The 15,500-nt window shown below is 37.7% G+C and overlaps 2 protein-coding genes and 1 long non-coding RNA gene across 4 annotated transcripts in view; 2 read left to right on the top strand and 1 right to left on the bottom strand.

Annotated features, from left to right (window-relative positions):
- The window catches only part of LOC132795092 (uncharacterized), a 56,465-nt gene that overhangs the window by 1,582 nt on the left and 39,383 nt on the right, over positions 1-15,500 (top strand). For both annotated transcript variants that reach the window (XR_009633416.1, XR_009633415.1), the window contains exon 2: positions 5,778-6,096. This is a non-coding gene — a long non-coding RNA (uncharacterized LOC132795092). The remainder of the gene's footprint in view (positions 1-5,777; positions 6,097-15,500) is intronic.
- Positions 44-3,450, top strand: LOC132795090 (cap-specific mRNA (nucleoside-2'-O-)-methyltransferase 1). Its single transcript, XM_060805537.1, has 2 exons — positions 44-870; positions 937-3,450. The coding sequence occupies exons 1-2, from the start codon at positions 162-164 to the stop codon at positions 2,664-2,666; spliced, it is 2,439 nt and encodes an 812-aa protein (XP_060661520.1). The 5' UTR covers positions 44-161; the 3' UTR covers positions 2,667-3,450.
- On the bottom strand, positions 4,239-4,890 carry LOC132795741 (putative peptidyl-tRNA hydrolase PTRHD1). Its single transcript, XM_060806616.1, has one exon. The coding sequence runs from the start codon at positions 4,781-4,783 to the stop codon at positions 4,427-4,429; it is 357 nt and encodes a 118-aa protein (XP_060662599.1). The 5' UTR covers positions 4,784-4,890; the 3' UTR covers positions 4,239-4,426.

Below are 15,500 nucleotides of genomic sequence, written 5' to 3'. Positions count from 1 at the left end.
ATTCGCAACGAAGGGCAGGAAAAAAAAATGCTATCGTGCGACGCCAAGTCGAAAGACCATCACCAAGAACAGCACCAGCAGAAGCAGCAGCAGCAGCGATAGCAACAACAGCAATAGCAACAGCAGCTGAAGCTGAGGCAAAGCAGCAACAGCAACAATATATGATAAACAACTTAGTGGGAGCAAGAGCAACAGTAATTCTGGATAACAAGATGGAGGAACCATCGGACGATGAGAACTTCGAGCCGACGCCAAAGAAGATCAAACGGGACTGGCTCAATAGCTATTGCTATTCGAACAAGGTCATGGGCATGATGAAGAAAATGGGTTACGAGGACGACAAAGGTCTCGGCAAGAGCAATCAGGGTCGCCTCGAGCCCGTCATCGCTGTCCAACAGGATGGTCGCCGTGGTTTCGGTCTCAAACTGGACACCGTCCATTGGTCCGCTGGCCAATGGGATCCCAGCTGCGAGGAACTGAAGATTGTGGAGCCCGTGGTCTGGCTAAACGGTCAGGTGGATGACAATTGCAGCGCCTATACGCTGGATCAGCTAATGGAGCATCTGGTGTTGGGGGATCGCAAACTGACGCTGGACGATGAGACGCAATATTGCGATCCGGAGATATTGCAGCACATACTCAACGCCAAGACGGTGTTTGATAATCTTAACGATACGGAAATGCGCAGAGCGCGCTCACGTTGCAATCCCTTCGAGACGATACGCAGCTCGATCTTTCTCAATCGGGCGGCTGTGAAGATGGCCAACATTGATGCCATGTGCGAGAACATGTTTACAGATCCACGGGATGCACAAGGACAATCGCTGTTGGGACCCAACGAGCTGCTCTACTTTGCGGACATGTGTGCAGGTTTGCGCCAGGAAGATTACTCCCTATTCCTTCACTTCTTCTAATTCTTTGCCATTGTTAACACAGGTCCTGGCGGCTTCTCGGAGTACGTGCTGTATCGCAAATCGTGGGAGGCCAAAGGTTTTGGTTTTACGCTGCGAGGCGCCAACGATTTCAAGCTGGATAAATTCTTTGCCGCCTCACCGGAGTCCTTCGATGCGTTCTACGGCGACAAGGACGATGGCAACATCTTCGATGCGAGCAATCAGGATTCGCTCAACGCCTACATACGCAAACACACGCCCGAGGGTGTCCACTTTGCCATGGCCGATGGCGGTTTCTCGGTGGAAGGACAAGAGAACATACAGGAGATACTCTCAAAGCAGTTGTATCTGTGTCAGTTTGTCACCGCGCTGAAGATACTCCGGATCAACGGGAGCTTTGTGTGCAAACTGTTCGATCTGTTCACGCCATTCAGCGTGGGCTTGGTCTATCTGATGTACAAGTGCTTTCAGCAAATCGCCATTATCAAACCAAATAGCAGTCGACCCGCCAACTCGGAGCGTTACATTGTCTGCAAGCACAAGCTGCCCGAGACCGAGGCGATCATCGAGTACATGGATGCGATCAATAAGCTGCTCAACGAGCAGTCGCAAGCGGCAGCCGAGGCGAGCGAACAGACGCCTCAGGATGTGCTGGAGATCTTCAATCGGGAGCAAATGCAACAGGACGAACAGTTCATCAACTATATGATCGAGTCGAACAACAGCATTGGGAATGCGCAGATCGTGGGATTGCGTAAGATCGCTGCGTTTGCGCATAACATGGAACTGAAGGAGTCGCGACAGTCTGAGGTGCGTCAGGATTGCCTCAAGGCATGGACGCTGCCGGACAAGTTGCGTCAGGCGCCCGAGGTGAAGACCACCGATCGCCTGCTCGAGGAATTGCTGCGGGATTGGTCAAAGAACCGTGACTGGTTGAATAATGCGCCGCACGAGTTGAACAGCGCAATGGCGTTGCATAGCAGCATTTTGAATGTGGATGATTGGCATTTTATGCCCATCGGACGCGGAGAGACAAACATCAATGGATGCACCATCTTTCTGTGCAAGTCGCGGGGCAATTTGCTGCGCTACACCGAGCACCGGAAGTGGGAGCTCGTCGAGACGAATTTTAATGTGCAACCACGATCGATCTTCTTCGGCGAGATCATGTTCGAGTTCAGCGGCCAAGGACGCACCTCACAGTGCGTCTCTGCGCTGCACATCATGGACGCCATTTGCCTCGGTGGCGTGGATATCCGACGGCGTCCGTTCCTCGAGCGTGTGAGCATGTGCGCCAAATATGCGAGCAGTTTGAATAAGCCGCATAAAAAGGATCGCACCTGTGGCGCAATTCGGGCACGTCCTATTTACAGGCTGCGGGACATGGGACGTTTCTTCAACGAGATGCGTCAGTATGTGCTGAAGGATAATTCACAGCGCTTCGGCTATGTCCTCGATGATCAGAAGTTCTTTGTCCCCGGGGGCATTATTCTCTTCTGTGAGCTAACCATGAATTTTGTCACCGCTTTTTCGCGCTCACGCCAGCAAATCTATTACTATAATACTAATACGAAAGAGTCGCTCTTCAAGGAGCAAATCGAACCGCGGAAATTCAACGAGGTCTTCTCCTCGTTTCGGCATTGCTATTCGCGCCGTTTGCTCTGGAAGTGGACGAGCACGCTGCAGGTGGATGAACAGGCGAGTGAGGAGAATGCCACGATATTGTATCGCAGTCACTTTGAGCACTTTATACGCCGCAAACTGACGAACTAAAAACTAAGAATCGAGTGTAAAGTGTGAAGACAACAAATTGGAAATGAGGAATTGGGCTGCAGAGATCATCATCAAGCTTGAAAGAACTCTCCTCTATCCGACCATATAAATACATCTATATATATAAGTTATATAATACATATTTTAAGCGAAAATTTAGAAATGTTAAGCTCATTCTACTATTTTGTTTGTTTCTCCTTTTATATTGTTTTTTTTTTTCTATCTTTCTTGATTTCATTTCCTTGCCTGATTATTGCGTCGATCCGCATTGGCGTTGGAAATGAATAATAACGATTACACCATTACGTTGTATATTTTCCCCCCGAAAATTCATTGCCTATGTATTTTACAATAACACAAAAAAACAACTGAATGACCCCAAACTATACATATAAATCTTTTAATGTCATCAATGTTTTTGTCGATTTTATTAAGTGAATATATAGTTAATTTGTCTGTCCGCTTCATATTTTTGCGAATTCATCAATTTACAATTAGAATATGTATAAAGTCCCCATTTAAAATATGTACATATAAAGACCTTATATTGATTTCGAGACTTCATTACTTCACAAACGAAGTTAAGCTAAAGTGTGGCAAATTCTTTCATTTCATATTTATCAGAATTATAAATGTATAGTAATATTGTGGATACATTGTAGTAGATGTGCTAGAACCCATAAAGTAGAAAGGTACCTCGAGATCTGTTAACTTGATAAGAGTGTGGAAACTTCCGCTGTAGCTTTGAAAATTCGGGGAGTCCCCATTTTGCAGTCTGCAGCAATTAAACTTCTGATGAACACGTGTTCTTATACTCCACACTTTTGTTTACTTTAATCATTTGTTATACCCGCAACGAAAAGGGTAGAAGGGTGTTATAACTTCGTGACTCCACGCAAAAGGAAACATTTCGGACTCCATAAAATCTATATATAATCTTGATCAGCGTCAATCCTGGAAGATATAATCATGTCCGTCTGTCCGTGTGTATTAATACCAAGATCTCAGAGACCATAAGAAATAGATCTATACTTCAATTTGGCATATTTGGAATGTAGGTCTTCTACCAAATACGACATACTTTAGTATTGTTTGTGGTACATTTTACGTTTTCCTTTTATTCAAAATGTATAACTCTACCGATATACCAAATATGGTGTAGTTTAGTATTTTTGCGGTATATTAATCCGGTATATTTTAAGTATATTATCGCACTGGTTTGCTTTTATTCAATATTTTAGTAAATTTGCTTTATTTTTAAAATGGGTATCGGGTATCTCACAGTCGAGCACTCTTGTTTCTTTTTGTGCTTGACCAAATCGAACGCTTATTGAAATAGGATGCAGTAACAATCGGTCTCTTTCTTTCTCAAGAACTGTTTTTGCATCGACTGCAGATTTACAACGTTTGCAGAAGGTTGTCAGCAGTTTGCTAATCAGAGTTGTTCCACTATAAAAACTACATATATCATAATCTATTGAATGGCATTTAAAGCGTACCGAATGGTACCATAAAATAAGTATTAGACACCAATTTCTATTCACTTTTTATTTTTAACAAATGCCAGTCTAGTTTCTTATACTTCAGTAGTTTGAGGTTTTTTTTTACATATTTGTGGACCGCTTCCTTCACATAGGATTTATATTCCAATCTATAGATTGGCATTTTAACTGTGGCGAATTGTGCTACAAAATAAGTGTTAAAACTCCATTCTTTTCCACTTTTTATTTTTAACAAATGCCAGTCTAGTTTCTTATGGATTACTTAAGCAGTTTGAGGTTCTTCACATATTTGTGGACCGCTTCCTTCACATAGGGTTTAATGGCTAGACAAGTGGGTGTATTTTCTGGCTGTTCGATCCAGAGTTTATGCTTGATCTCGTTCTCCTTGAGCTTCTCGCTCAGTTTGACCAGCGCCGCCTCATCCTTGGCCTCCAGCACCACCTTGTGCATGTTGTCCAGATCCTTGAGATACGTTTGCGTCTCCTCATCATCCACGTGCAAACTCATCACCGCTGCTGTCGCATGGCAACATTGTGCTATCACAGCGCCCAGCGGCCAGTTTAGCGTGTTTCGCAGATCGCTCCGCACAACAATATATTGCACAATGTTGCTCATTCTCTCTCTATTCTCTCTCTTTGCTCTCCTCCTTTTCCTTCGTTTGAAATGCCGCTAATCGGTACAAACAATTGCAGGCAGTGAAAGCGTCGCCGCTCAGCTGTGCGCTTCACACAACAAACAGCTGTTCGATAGCCGGCATTAGGGTGACCAGACGCCACCAAGCGATGGTCAGCCTGCAAATTTTTTGTTATCGATTGCGCGCGTTGCTTTTGAAATACATATTTAAAAATGTATTTTTGCCAATGTTGTAATTATATTAAGTATTTGCTTAGTATACAGTTTGTATTTCGATTATTTATTTATAACGTTTCAATTTATTGCCAAAATAGTGACTTTCAAAACACTACGAACGCGTTTCTCATTTTTGTAAATGTATTTCACCAATGTTGTAATAATATTATTTATATGTTTAGTTTGTATTTAGCGTCTTTTTTTTTTAAACCATTTCATTTATAGGAAAAATTGTGTCTTTCAAAATACTTTACTATTTTTTAACTGCACCCAAGCCTTCTAAAGTCATCTCTCTAACTACCTCTATAATTTGAAAACAGCTAAAATTATAATTACCTTTTTCATTTTTCCATTTTTCCTTTATAGTATTACTCACAAACTTTTTTATTTTTTTTTTATTTTTAATTTTTTTTGTGTGGTGTGTTTTGACTGTAATAGTATATTGATATACCAAATATATCCTTCAATATATTTTAGTATTTTAAATAATACTGCAATGTTTTACGGAATATTGATATATAGCTAATTAGAATGTTCATATACCAAATCCTTCGAAATATAAAGTTGTATTATTTTTGTAGTATATTAAATTGGCATATTTTAAGAATAATACTGTAGCCTACACGTTTTTTTATTTAATATTGTTGTATTGACATTTAACTGATTACTTTATTAATTGCTCTATTAAGATTTTCAATTAATTTACGTATAATTGTGTTGCTTAATTTCTGTATTCATACTTGAAAACGTTTCTTTGCAGCTCTCGCTTGGCAATATTGTGCAATCTTATAGAGGCAGCCAGAGGTTTGCTCTTAATTAGTTGACGGTTTTTACCCTTCCTCATTTTTGGCCGTCGTCGCCTTGTCAGAAACAGCGGATTGCATTTTTGCAGCCATTTGCTTAATTAATCACCCAATGGAGCAGCGCAATATTTGGCGAGGGTTGATCCAACATTTGCTGAACTCAATCATTTTTATTTTTTTGTTGTGTTTAAAGTTACCACTCAGGAAAAAGTGTGTGATGTATTTGTGCTTGTGTATAATAACATAATTTAAAGAAGATGCCGTCGACTTTTGTGGGTAAGTTGAAACTTGATTTTAATATATTTGTTTGATAGTTTAATAATGTTTGATATACTCAAAGAGTTGCCTGATTTTATATGAATATAATTGTGCAAGTTGATAGGCTTTATAAGCTTACATTTGTAAATATTTTTGTAGAACTTTTAGAATTAAATTTCATTTTGATAGGTAACAGACTATAGAATAATACAATAAGTTTAGATAGCTGGAAGTTTAACTGCTGATTGATTTGAATGATAAAATTTCTATGCACATTTTTACTTAAGCTCGTGAATAATAAAATAATAAAGTTTAGCTAGTGATGTAATTAAATTAACCTTATACATCTATAAAATTTCTATTTTTAGTTTTTACTTAAGCTCATTAATATAAAAAACTATATAGTTAAAAGCCTAGTTTTTTGATCGATTTGAAATTACCTTACAAAATTTATATGCACAGTTTTTCATGAATAATAAAAAAATTAAATTTAGCTTGTGATCGATTTAAAGTTACCTTCTATATGTAATTTTTATGCACAGTTTTAACTTAAGTTCATGAAAGAAAAATATCCTAGTTTTGATAGCTGAAAGTTTAGTTTTTTTTTATTAATCTAAAATTAATTTATACATAAAATTTCTATGCATAGTTTTTAATTAAAATAACTATGTTTAAAGTTAAAAGTTTAGCCTTTTGATAGAATTAAAATTTCTTTGTGCACAGTTTTTACTTGAAATATTTTTAACTAAATATACACGTATATTTTTATTACCAACTATGGAGGACTGTTGAAACCACCCTCGCGTTTGTTAAGAGTCGGTTGTGGGGATCAAAGCAACGTTTTTGTTTTGAGCATCGACAAAAAGCAAATAAGTAGTTTATGTGTTGCAATCGCCTCAGAGAGAGGCTGTGCAACTTTTTGGCGCTGCTGAAGTGGTGGGGGGAGAGGAGGGGGAAGAGAAAGGAGAAGTAGGAGGTGGAGAAGAGGGATGAGAGAGGGGGGAGGAGAGGTGTGTTCTCTTGGCGCATAGTGCCAGTGACATGCGCCCGTAATTAACGTCCCATTTTGGGTTAGATTATCCATGAATAATTGGAAGATGACGATGACTCGACGCCCCAGCCCTGAAGTAGGTGCAACCCTGACCTGCGAAGGCAGTTGAGAGAGGGAAGAAAAGGGGAACTGCAGCAGATTGATGATGGTCTGCAGGCAGCAGCAACACAGACACAAATATAATGTCCGTCGTTGTGTTGGCCAGGGCCACGGCTAGCTAAAAACTTTGCTAATTGCTTTTTGGCCACATTGGCCAAGGCGATGGGCAACTGGCTAGTGGCAAGTGGCAAGTGGCAAGTGGCAAACGTGCTACATGCTGCATGCTGCATGCTACGCCTATAGGCAACAGTTATGGCAACAGCAACAACAGCTCTGATTTCGAAATGCCATTTGCGCTGTTGCCTGCCAAATCCATTGCATTATTATACCCTGTATGGTGCGCAACACGAAGGGTATATATATTTTTAATATATTTGTGAAATATGTTAAAATTCAGAAAAGTTTTTCAATTACACACAATCGACAAACTTTCATTACTGTAATACAAACAATAGTCTTTCAAATATTTTACATTTTTTATTATACAATTTTGGAAATAAAAGTATATAAATAAAGTATATAAATTACAAGACAGTTTCAATTACAAAATCAACAAACTAACAATGATATTGTTGTAATACAAAAATAATATAGAAACATTTAAATGCATATGGGTAATTCTCTGTCGTAAATATCGCGCGCTCTTTTATACTCTATGGTATGTATTATAATATTGATATACCAAATACAGGCTTCGGTATATTTTAGTACATTTAATTGGTATATTATTTTTAGTTGCATTCGCTGACAATACGACATTTTTTATACTCTATGAATGTAGTAAAATATCGATATACCAAATATAGACTTTGGTATATTTTCAGTATATTTATATAATATAGTTTTATAGCAGCTGGTACATTTTAGTATTTTTGCGGTATATTTTTGGTATAATTTTATACTACGGTTTTATCGATTATAGCTTTCTTTCTTTCTGGTATATATTTTTATAATATGGTTTCATTGATTTTAGCTTTCTTACTTGACTTTTTTTGCAATTGTAATGAAAGGGTCTGTTGCTGTCATGTTGATTCTTCCATCTTCTTTGAATTGTTTTTCTGCTATTAGGTGCACTTCATTCTTATTGAAAAGAGTCGTGTTAACTAAAAACAATTTCATGCCCATTTACAGAGTGTTTGAAAGTCGTGTCAACTAACAAATGTTGATTTTAAGCTCATTTATCTTGCTTGTAGCTGTGCATTTAATTGTGCCTTTTTGCGACTCGGCCTACAAATCGCCGAGTCAGCAAAGAATTAATTACGCAGACGAATAGAGAGAGAAAGAGAGATGGTGAAAGAGTGAGAGAGAGAGAGAGAGAGAGGCAGAGTAGAGTGCTGTCGTTTGTATAGATAGTTTATCTGCATTTGGTTTGGCATTCCATAAATTTCGCACTCAGTTCTCAATTGTCAAAACAAATTTGCCAAATGTGGCATTCATTCGTTATGAGATTAGGGCACAGTTGCCACATGCCACATGCCACATGCCACAAACACCTCATTCTCAACCACATCCTCATCAGCTGACTTTTTTCTGTGCTTTTTCCGGGGCATCTACATGTCCAGTTTGTGTTCCCCGGGGTAAAGCACATGACGCCCAGCTGGAGACTTGGGACGTGAATATGACTGAAAGGAGAGAGAGCAAGGGGGGACAGGATTGGGATTTTCTTAGAGTGCGGGGCGGGGGATAGACAGTTGGGGCAAATGCAAATGTCATTTTGTGGCCATTCGAATGAATAAACGAAATTAAATGCAAAGAATGAGCCGCAAAATACTCGAAAGAGTTTTTGTTGAATGGCAGCTCAACTAGTCGAGGTGGAAGTCAAGGCAAAAGGAGGAGAGAAAACCTTTAGGGAATTCCTCTGGGAGCGCACATCAAACTGGCCGTCAATATGCTTGGACATTGGCAATCGTCTCAGGGTTGCAAATTCCTTGTTTTTTTTTTTCTTGACCATTAATCAAAACCCTATGAGCATTGAACACCTCAAAAGCAGGCCTCTCAAACTCCTTTGCAGCCATTACGTACCTTTTAAGAAAAAGGTTCCAACGAAAAAAAAAGAGAAACCTTCATTCGCTACTCAACCAATAGTTTATTCATAATTTATTGGCTACTCCATAAATATTTTTATTCGTCAAGATAGTTAAGATAGATTCCTTGCCTACACTAATTCTCTTTCTTATGATCATTCTATGATTCTTTATGAAAGCTTTTGTATAATTGCAAACAGTATTTAAACTTATATGGGGCTCCAATAAGTTTACTGGATTAAACAGGACTTGAGTCGTAAGGAGCTGCGTCAACTAAATTTCTTTTAAAGTAATACAAAATAGAGAAAAGTGGAGACTCCGAAAAATGTTTTATATAATTATAAATTGATTGATTTAGCTCGAGAAAGTGAGCAATTATTTTCTAAACTATTTTTTTAAGAAGTACATAAAGTTATTCAAGTTGCTTTAAATGTGTGCAATTTGCACAGGGAAATTGATCCTTAATTTTACGTTCTCAAATGTTAAATGATTAATCAATAGCAATATTAAACTATTGGAAGTCTATCAAATTAACTATTATGAAATACTGCATACTAAATATTTAAAGTAGCTTCATACGTTTAAATATTTGAAGACAACATCTTGAGTGAAAATGTTTTTTTTTTTAAGTGCTATCCAAATTAAGGCTAAGCTTAGAACTTAGCTTAAGGTACCTCTGTTAAATGTAAAATAAATAATAATGATATTTTGATTAATATGGTATTGTTATATACCAAATACGGTATATTTTGGCATATTTAAAGAATAATACAGAACTTTTATTCAAAATGTATTACTTCAACGACATACCAAATACGGTATAATTTAGTATTTTTGCGGTATATTTTAAGAATAACACCGGACCTTTTTTTGATTTTATTCAAAATGTAGTACTACAACGATACTCCAAATACGGTATATTTTTGTATTTTTGTGATATATTATTTAGTATATTTTAAGACTAATTTGCTTTTATTCAAAATGCGATATATTTTAGTATTTTTATCGCACTCTCGAGTATAGCATTTTCACTTTTCAAAGGAAACTTCATATTTTAAAAGCTAATGCCTCTGTTAAATCTAAAATGAATAAACAAATTAGCAACAATTTTGGGAAACGAGGAACTATTTGTTCATACTGGAAACGAGGTATGGAAAAAGAAATAATAGTTGCAAGATAACAAAGTTTCGGGAGGAAGGGAGAGGAAGAATGAGACTTTAGCAGGAGAAGGAGCATCCGTAAAGAGCAAGGAAGGAGGAGAAAGGAAAGAGAATTGAAGTGAGGAAGGGAGCAAAAGTCGATGTTGATTGAGGTCATTTGTGGACTGCGGCGGTCAAACGTGCAGTCGCTTCGTATTAAGAGTTCTGCCAGTGTCAGGACAACTTGTCAGCTAAAGGAGAGGAAAAGGGAAGAAGGAAAGGAGGGGGGAGTCTTGGTATCGAGGGGGTTGCACATTCGATTAGCGCAGCGAGCGTGTGTGTGTGTGTGTGAGCGGTAAAACTCGATGAGTTTTATTAGTAAATAATGGCAAATCATTTGCCAGTTGACACTCGTTGAATGCTACACAGGCAAAGTGTTGGGGAAGGGGAGGGCAGGGAACGGAAGACGAGAGCACAAACAAAACCGACCTAAGGACCTAAGGAGCAAAAAGGACCTCATTCAGTTGCTTCTCTCTGGCTGTGGCTGCTAATGAGCAACATTAATGAGCGCTATTTTTCACTGAAAGGACAATCAGAGTGTGTGTGTGTGTGTGTGTGTGTGTGTGTGTGACTTTGCCTCGGAAATCTCTTGGGTATTTAAGAGTCCAGAGCGACATCAGGTGCGGGCACAAGTCTCTTCTTCATGAAATTTTCATATGCAATGCGTCCCCAACAAAAAAAAAAGAAAGCAAAGAATTTACGTAATTAAATTAAGCATTTTGCCTCATGAGAAATTGTAAACGAAAAGAAAAAACCACAAAATTCCGGCGACTGGACGAAAGGGCTCAATCAGTTGCTAAGTGGCTGAAGAACCGAGCAGGTAAACGGAATGAGAAGCGCTGAGAAAGGCAGCAAACAGAGTTGCGACTGCGGGAAGCGGGGAGATATTCATGAGAAATGTGAAATGAAAAATCGACTCGCAATTAGCAAACATGAAACACGTTCGTTGACGGAGGGAGGCGGGGGTGGGGCACACAGAAACACACACACACACATGCAGAGCCCTCGAGCAACGCACAAACACACACACACACACAACACACACTCGAAAGAGATACAGGAACTGGCAGCGTTGTCAGCATGGTTAATAAGTTACTTTTGAGATACTTTATTACTTCCTTGCTGGCGCACGACAGCCGCTAGAGGGCGGCAGCAGCAACGCGAAGGAGGGAGGGGGGAGATAGAGGGTTGGAGGTGGTCGGGTGTTCACATTAAAAATAAACAGCAGCAAATGTGCCAGGCGACAGCGACCAACAAAAAAAAGGGTTGCCAGACTCTCTCGCCTGCCTTTCATTAGGCATATAACAAGTGTGTGTGTGTGTATGTGCAGTTTTTTAATTTATGCGATTTTTGACTGCGCGTGTAATGTGCTGTCACTAAAGGAGAGGGAGGAGAAGGAGGGGAAGAAGGTAGAAGGAGCCACATTCATTGCGTTGCCATTGATTGTCGCTTGCGCGCTTAAAAGTAGGCAATAGTTTTTTTTCTTCAATTTGCTTCGCTGCTACCTTTTGCTTTATCAGTCTCTGTGCGTGTGAGTGTGTGTATGTGTGTGTGTAGACGCCCAATCAGCTACAGTTGCTTCAAGTTTTATTTTCACTGCTGCCAATACTCTTTCAATTGATGTGTGATGCAGCAAAGTCGCTTGAAAAGTCGCGAGTAGTTCTCAAATGTTTTTCAATGTATTCAAATTGTCATTGAGACTTTTTAAAAGTGAATTGTCGAAGCTTAGAATTCACAGATCTTTTTATACCCGCTAATCATTGAGAAGTTTATGTACTCTCTTTGAATGTGATACTATATCAATATACCAAATATAGTCTTTGGTATATTTTAGTATTTTTGCGTTACATTAATTTGGTATATTAACGAATAATACCGCACTGTTTTGCTTTTATCGGGTTAGCTTTCATTTGAACTATTGTGTTGATTGAAAAAAAAGCATTTGTCTTAAAAACTAATTTGTATGGCTTCCTCAAAGAGTTTTCATATTTTATGTTTAGTTTAAAATATTTATATTTACTTACTCAACTTTTAGCTTTGCGTTTTCTTTTCAAAGCATGTTTCAGAAGAGTCTTTTGGGTTTTGTAATTTGTTGATGCTTTTTTTTATTTAGTTCAACATATTTTTCCTACATATACCTTACACATTTTTAACTAAAAGTAAAATAGAAATCATTTGGTTTTCCCTCCCGCAAATTGACGAAGTAAAATCACACATATTTTCTTTATATTTATAGTTTCCTCAAGGTAAGAGAAGTAACAATCTTAACAATCGTAACAATAATAATAATCTATGAATTCAGAAAGGTTTGTGCACTATTAAAATGTATTTTAAGTAAAGTATTCTTTAAAAATATATATAAATTAATGTAGAATAGATATAAATTTTAAATGCAAGTAAGAAAGTGCATTTTGTAGTCGGTTTGCAGGTTTCTCAGCTTGGCATTCATGTATTTTTTAGACTTATTTATGCAAATGAAATCAATGCTTGTTGATGTGTATACGCCAAGTGTGTGTGTGTGTGTGTGTGAGTATGTGGTTGTATGTGTGTTTGTGTGTGTGTCAAAAGAATAGAATTTTTCATTTTAAATTACATGCCGGCAGTGCCACTGTATGTGTGTGTGAGTGTGTGTGTGTGTGTGTGTGTGTGCATAAAGAAAACTTTTGTTCGTTTACGTTGTTGAAGAACTTTTGCTCGACGTCGTCATCGTCATCGTCTACAGCAGAGGGAGATGAAGGGGAAGAGGAGGGGGGGCAGCGCCCACTTGCCAGGCCACACACACACACACACAGTACACGCCCCCCTCTCACTGCTGTGGCACAACCCCTGCCCCCTTGCCCCTTCACTCCATTGAAGACTCGCTTTTGGCCTCGCCGTAAAACGCTGTCGAACCACATTAAAGGTAACTATGCAAATATTTTTGCGGCTCACACGAACAAACATCGAACCTTTTGGATGGTTGCAAAGCAGTGGGAAGGGGGTGGGAAGGGTAAGGGGTGTGGATGGGTCAGTGGAGTGCAGTTGGACATTTGAGCCTTTGAGCGCGTTTAACCAAAAATATTCCATGCCTGGTCAATAGCCTACGAAAACTACTCGACACAAAGAAGAGCGACCCCAAAAAACGAGGTTGTCCAATCCGAATTTGAATTTAAATCAGTGGCAGAAGCGGACACATGCCTGGCTCCCTTCCCTTTTCCACTGGGTTTTCAGTGATGACAATGTAACCGGTTTTGTAGCTTGTTCTAATTGCGTTTCGTTTTCGTTCGCTTTTAGTTTTTTGGCAATCACTTAGCTTATTTTGTTCTACAAACACACACACACACACACACACACACACACACACACACACACACACACACACACACACACACACACACACACACTTGCACACTCGCACTTTTTGGCTATGTGCGGAATGTCTAATGAAGCCACATAAATCAAGTGGCTGCAAAACCAACAAAGCCAAAGGCAAAAGCAATAGCAAAAGGCATTGCAACCATCTCACAACTGTCTGACCAACCCCCCCTTTTTGACCAATTCCCCCTCTACCCCTGACCCTCTTTCTACTTCTCCTCCATCCTTGCAGCTCATTTCCTCATTGTAGTTGCTTTCATCTAGTTGGCAGCTTTGTTGTCGCCGCGCTAATTGAAATTAAAAACGCTGCCAAAAAAATGTTGGAGCAAAAAAAAAATGGAAAACGGCGCACTTTTCATTTAATTGCCGCGTTCATCTATCACAATCCTCTCTCTCCATCTCTCTCTCTCTCTTTCTCTTTGTCTTTCTTTTGTCATCATTAACCTTTGCTCTTCTGAGTCAACTCTTTCTTTGATTTGCGCGCTTTTACTTCTCATATTACTTGCTACTCGGTATTATCATTTGAATGAAGGGAAAAACTACTGAAATATATCAAAATGTACATATGTTTGGTATATCAAGCATAAAATATACCAGATTGTCAACCAAAGCATTTTATCATATTACTTGCTACTCGTTTGATTATTTGAACATACCATATTAATATATCGAAAAAAGCACAAAATATACAAAATGTATGTTATGTATATCGATGTACTACTGCATTGAAAATATACTATAAAGTACAAAATATACCAACTTGTATATTTGGTTCATATACTACTGAATTGAGAATATAGCAAAAAGTGCAATACTTGGTATATCGGTATACTACTGCAAAAATGATATATCATATATTAGAAAATATACCGAAATGTATGTTTGGTATTTCTATATACTATTGCATTGAAAATATACCATAAAGTAATGTAAAAATATATCAAAACGAATATTCGGTATATCGATATACCATAGCATTAAAAATATGCCATAATGTACAAAATATACCCGATTGTCCACCAAAGCATTACCATTTGAATATACCAAATTGATATACCGAAAAATTATGAAATATGTCAAAAAGTATATTTGTTATATCAATATACTGCAGCATTGAAAATATACCAGATTATCAACCATTTTAAGGTATATTCTTAAAATCGATCGACTGCTGCAAATTTTAAGCAATTTGTTATTTTTGGTATATACATTTGGAATATTTCGTATATTATAAATTGGTATTAATTGTTCTTTTGTTCTTTATATTTTGCTAACTATTTTTTGTTAAAATATGTAATACCTAAAGAAGAAAATTTGATTCATAAAAACATGAAAGAAAATTTGGATATTTAGTTCTTTGCATTTCCCCAAAAGTTGTAATATAAACTGCGATATTGTGTATATCCTTTATTTGTATTTGAATTATTTATTTCTTGTAATATTATTAAAAAAAAAGACAATGATCACATAAAATATTTTGTAAATTACAGAATTCTTGTTGTTATACAATACATATTACATATATGTATAATTATTATTATATTTATATTTATCATAATATATATATATTTATATTTATAGTTTCCATTTTATTATTATTTCTTTGGTTTTTTTTTTTGGTTTTCTTGTTTTTTATTTTAATTTTATTTAATACAATAATTGTTAAGCCTGCTATTTTGTTTTTTTTTCGTTATT

The sequence above is a fragment of the Drosophila nasuta genome, chromosome X (genome assembly GCF_023558535.2).
Source record: "Drosophila nasuta strain 15112-1781.00 chromosome X, ASM2355853v1, whole genome shotgun sequence".
NCBI lineage: Eukaryota > Metazoa > Arthropoda > Insecta > Diptera > Drosophilidae > Drosophila > Drosophila nasuta.
The sequence above is the reverse complement of the archived record's forward strand: the minus strand, read 5'-3'. Positions and strand labels throughout refer to the sequence as shown.

What these genes read in the sequence shown, in the direction of transcription:
- LOC132795741 (XM_060806616.1), bottom strand. Translation starts at nt 4,783, where the DNA reads ATGAGCAACATTGTGCAATATATTGTTGTGCGGAGCGATCTGCGAAAC.
- LOC132795090 (XM_060805537.1), top strand. Translation starts at nt 162, where the DNA reads ATGATAAACAACTTAGTGGGAGCAAGAGCAACAGTAATTCTGGATAAC. An exon ending in CTTTGCGGACATGTGTGCAG is followed by an intron (nt 871 to 936) that starts GTTTGCGCCAGG and finishes TTGTTAACACAG; the next exon opens with GTCCTGGCGGCTTCTCGGAG.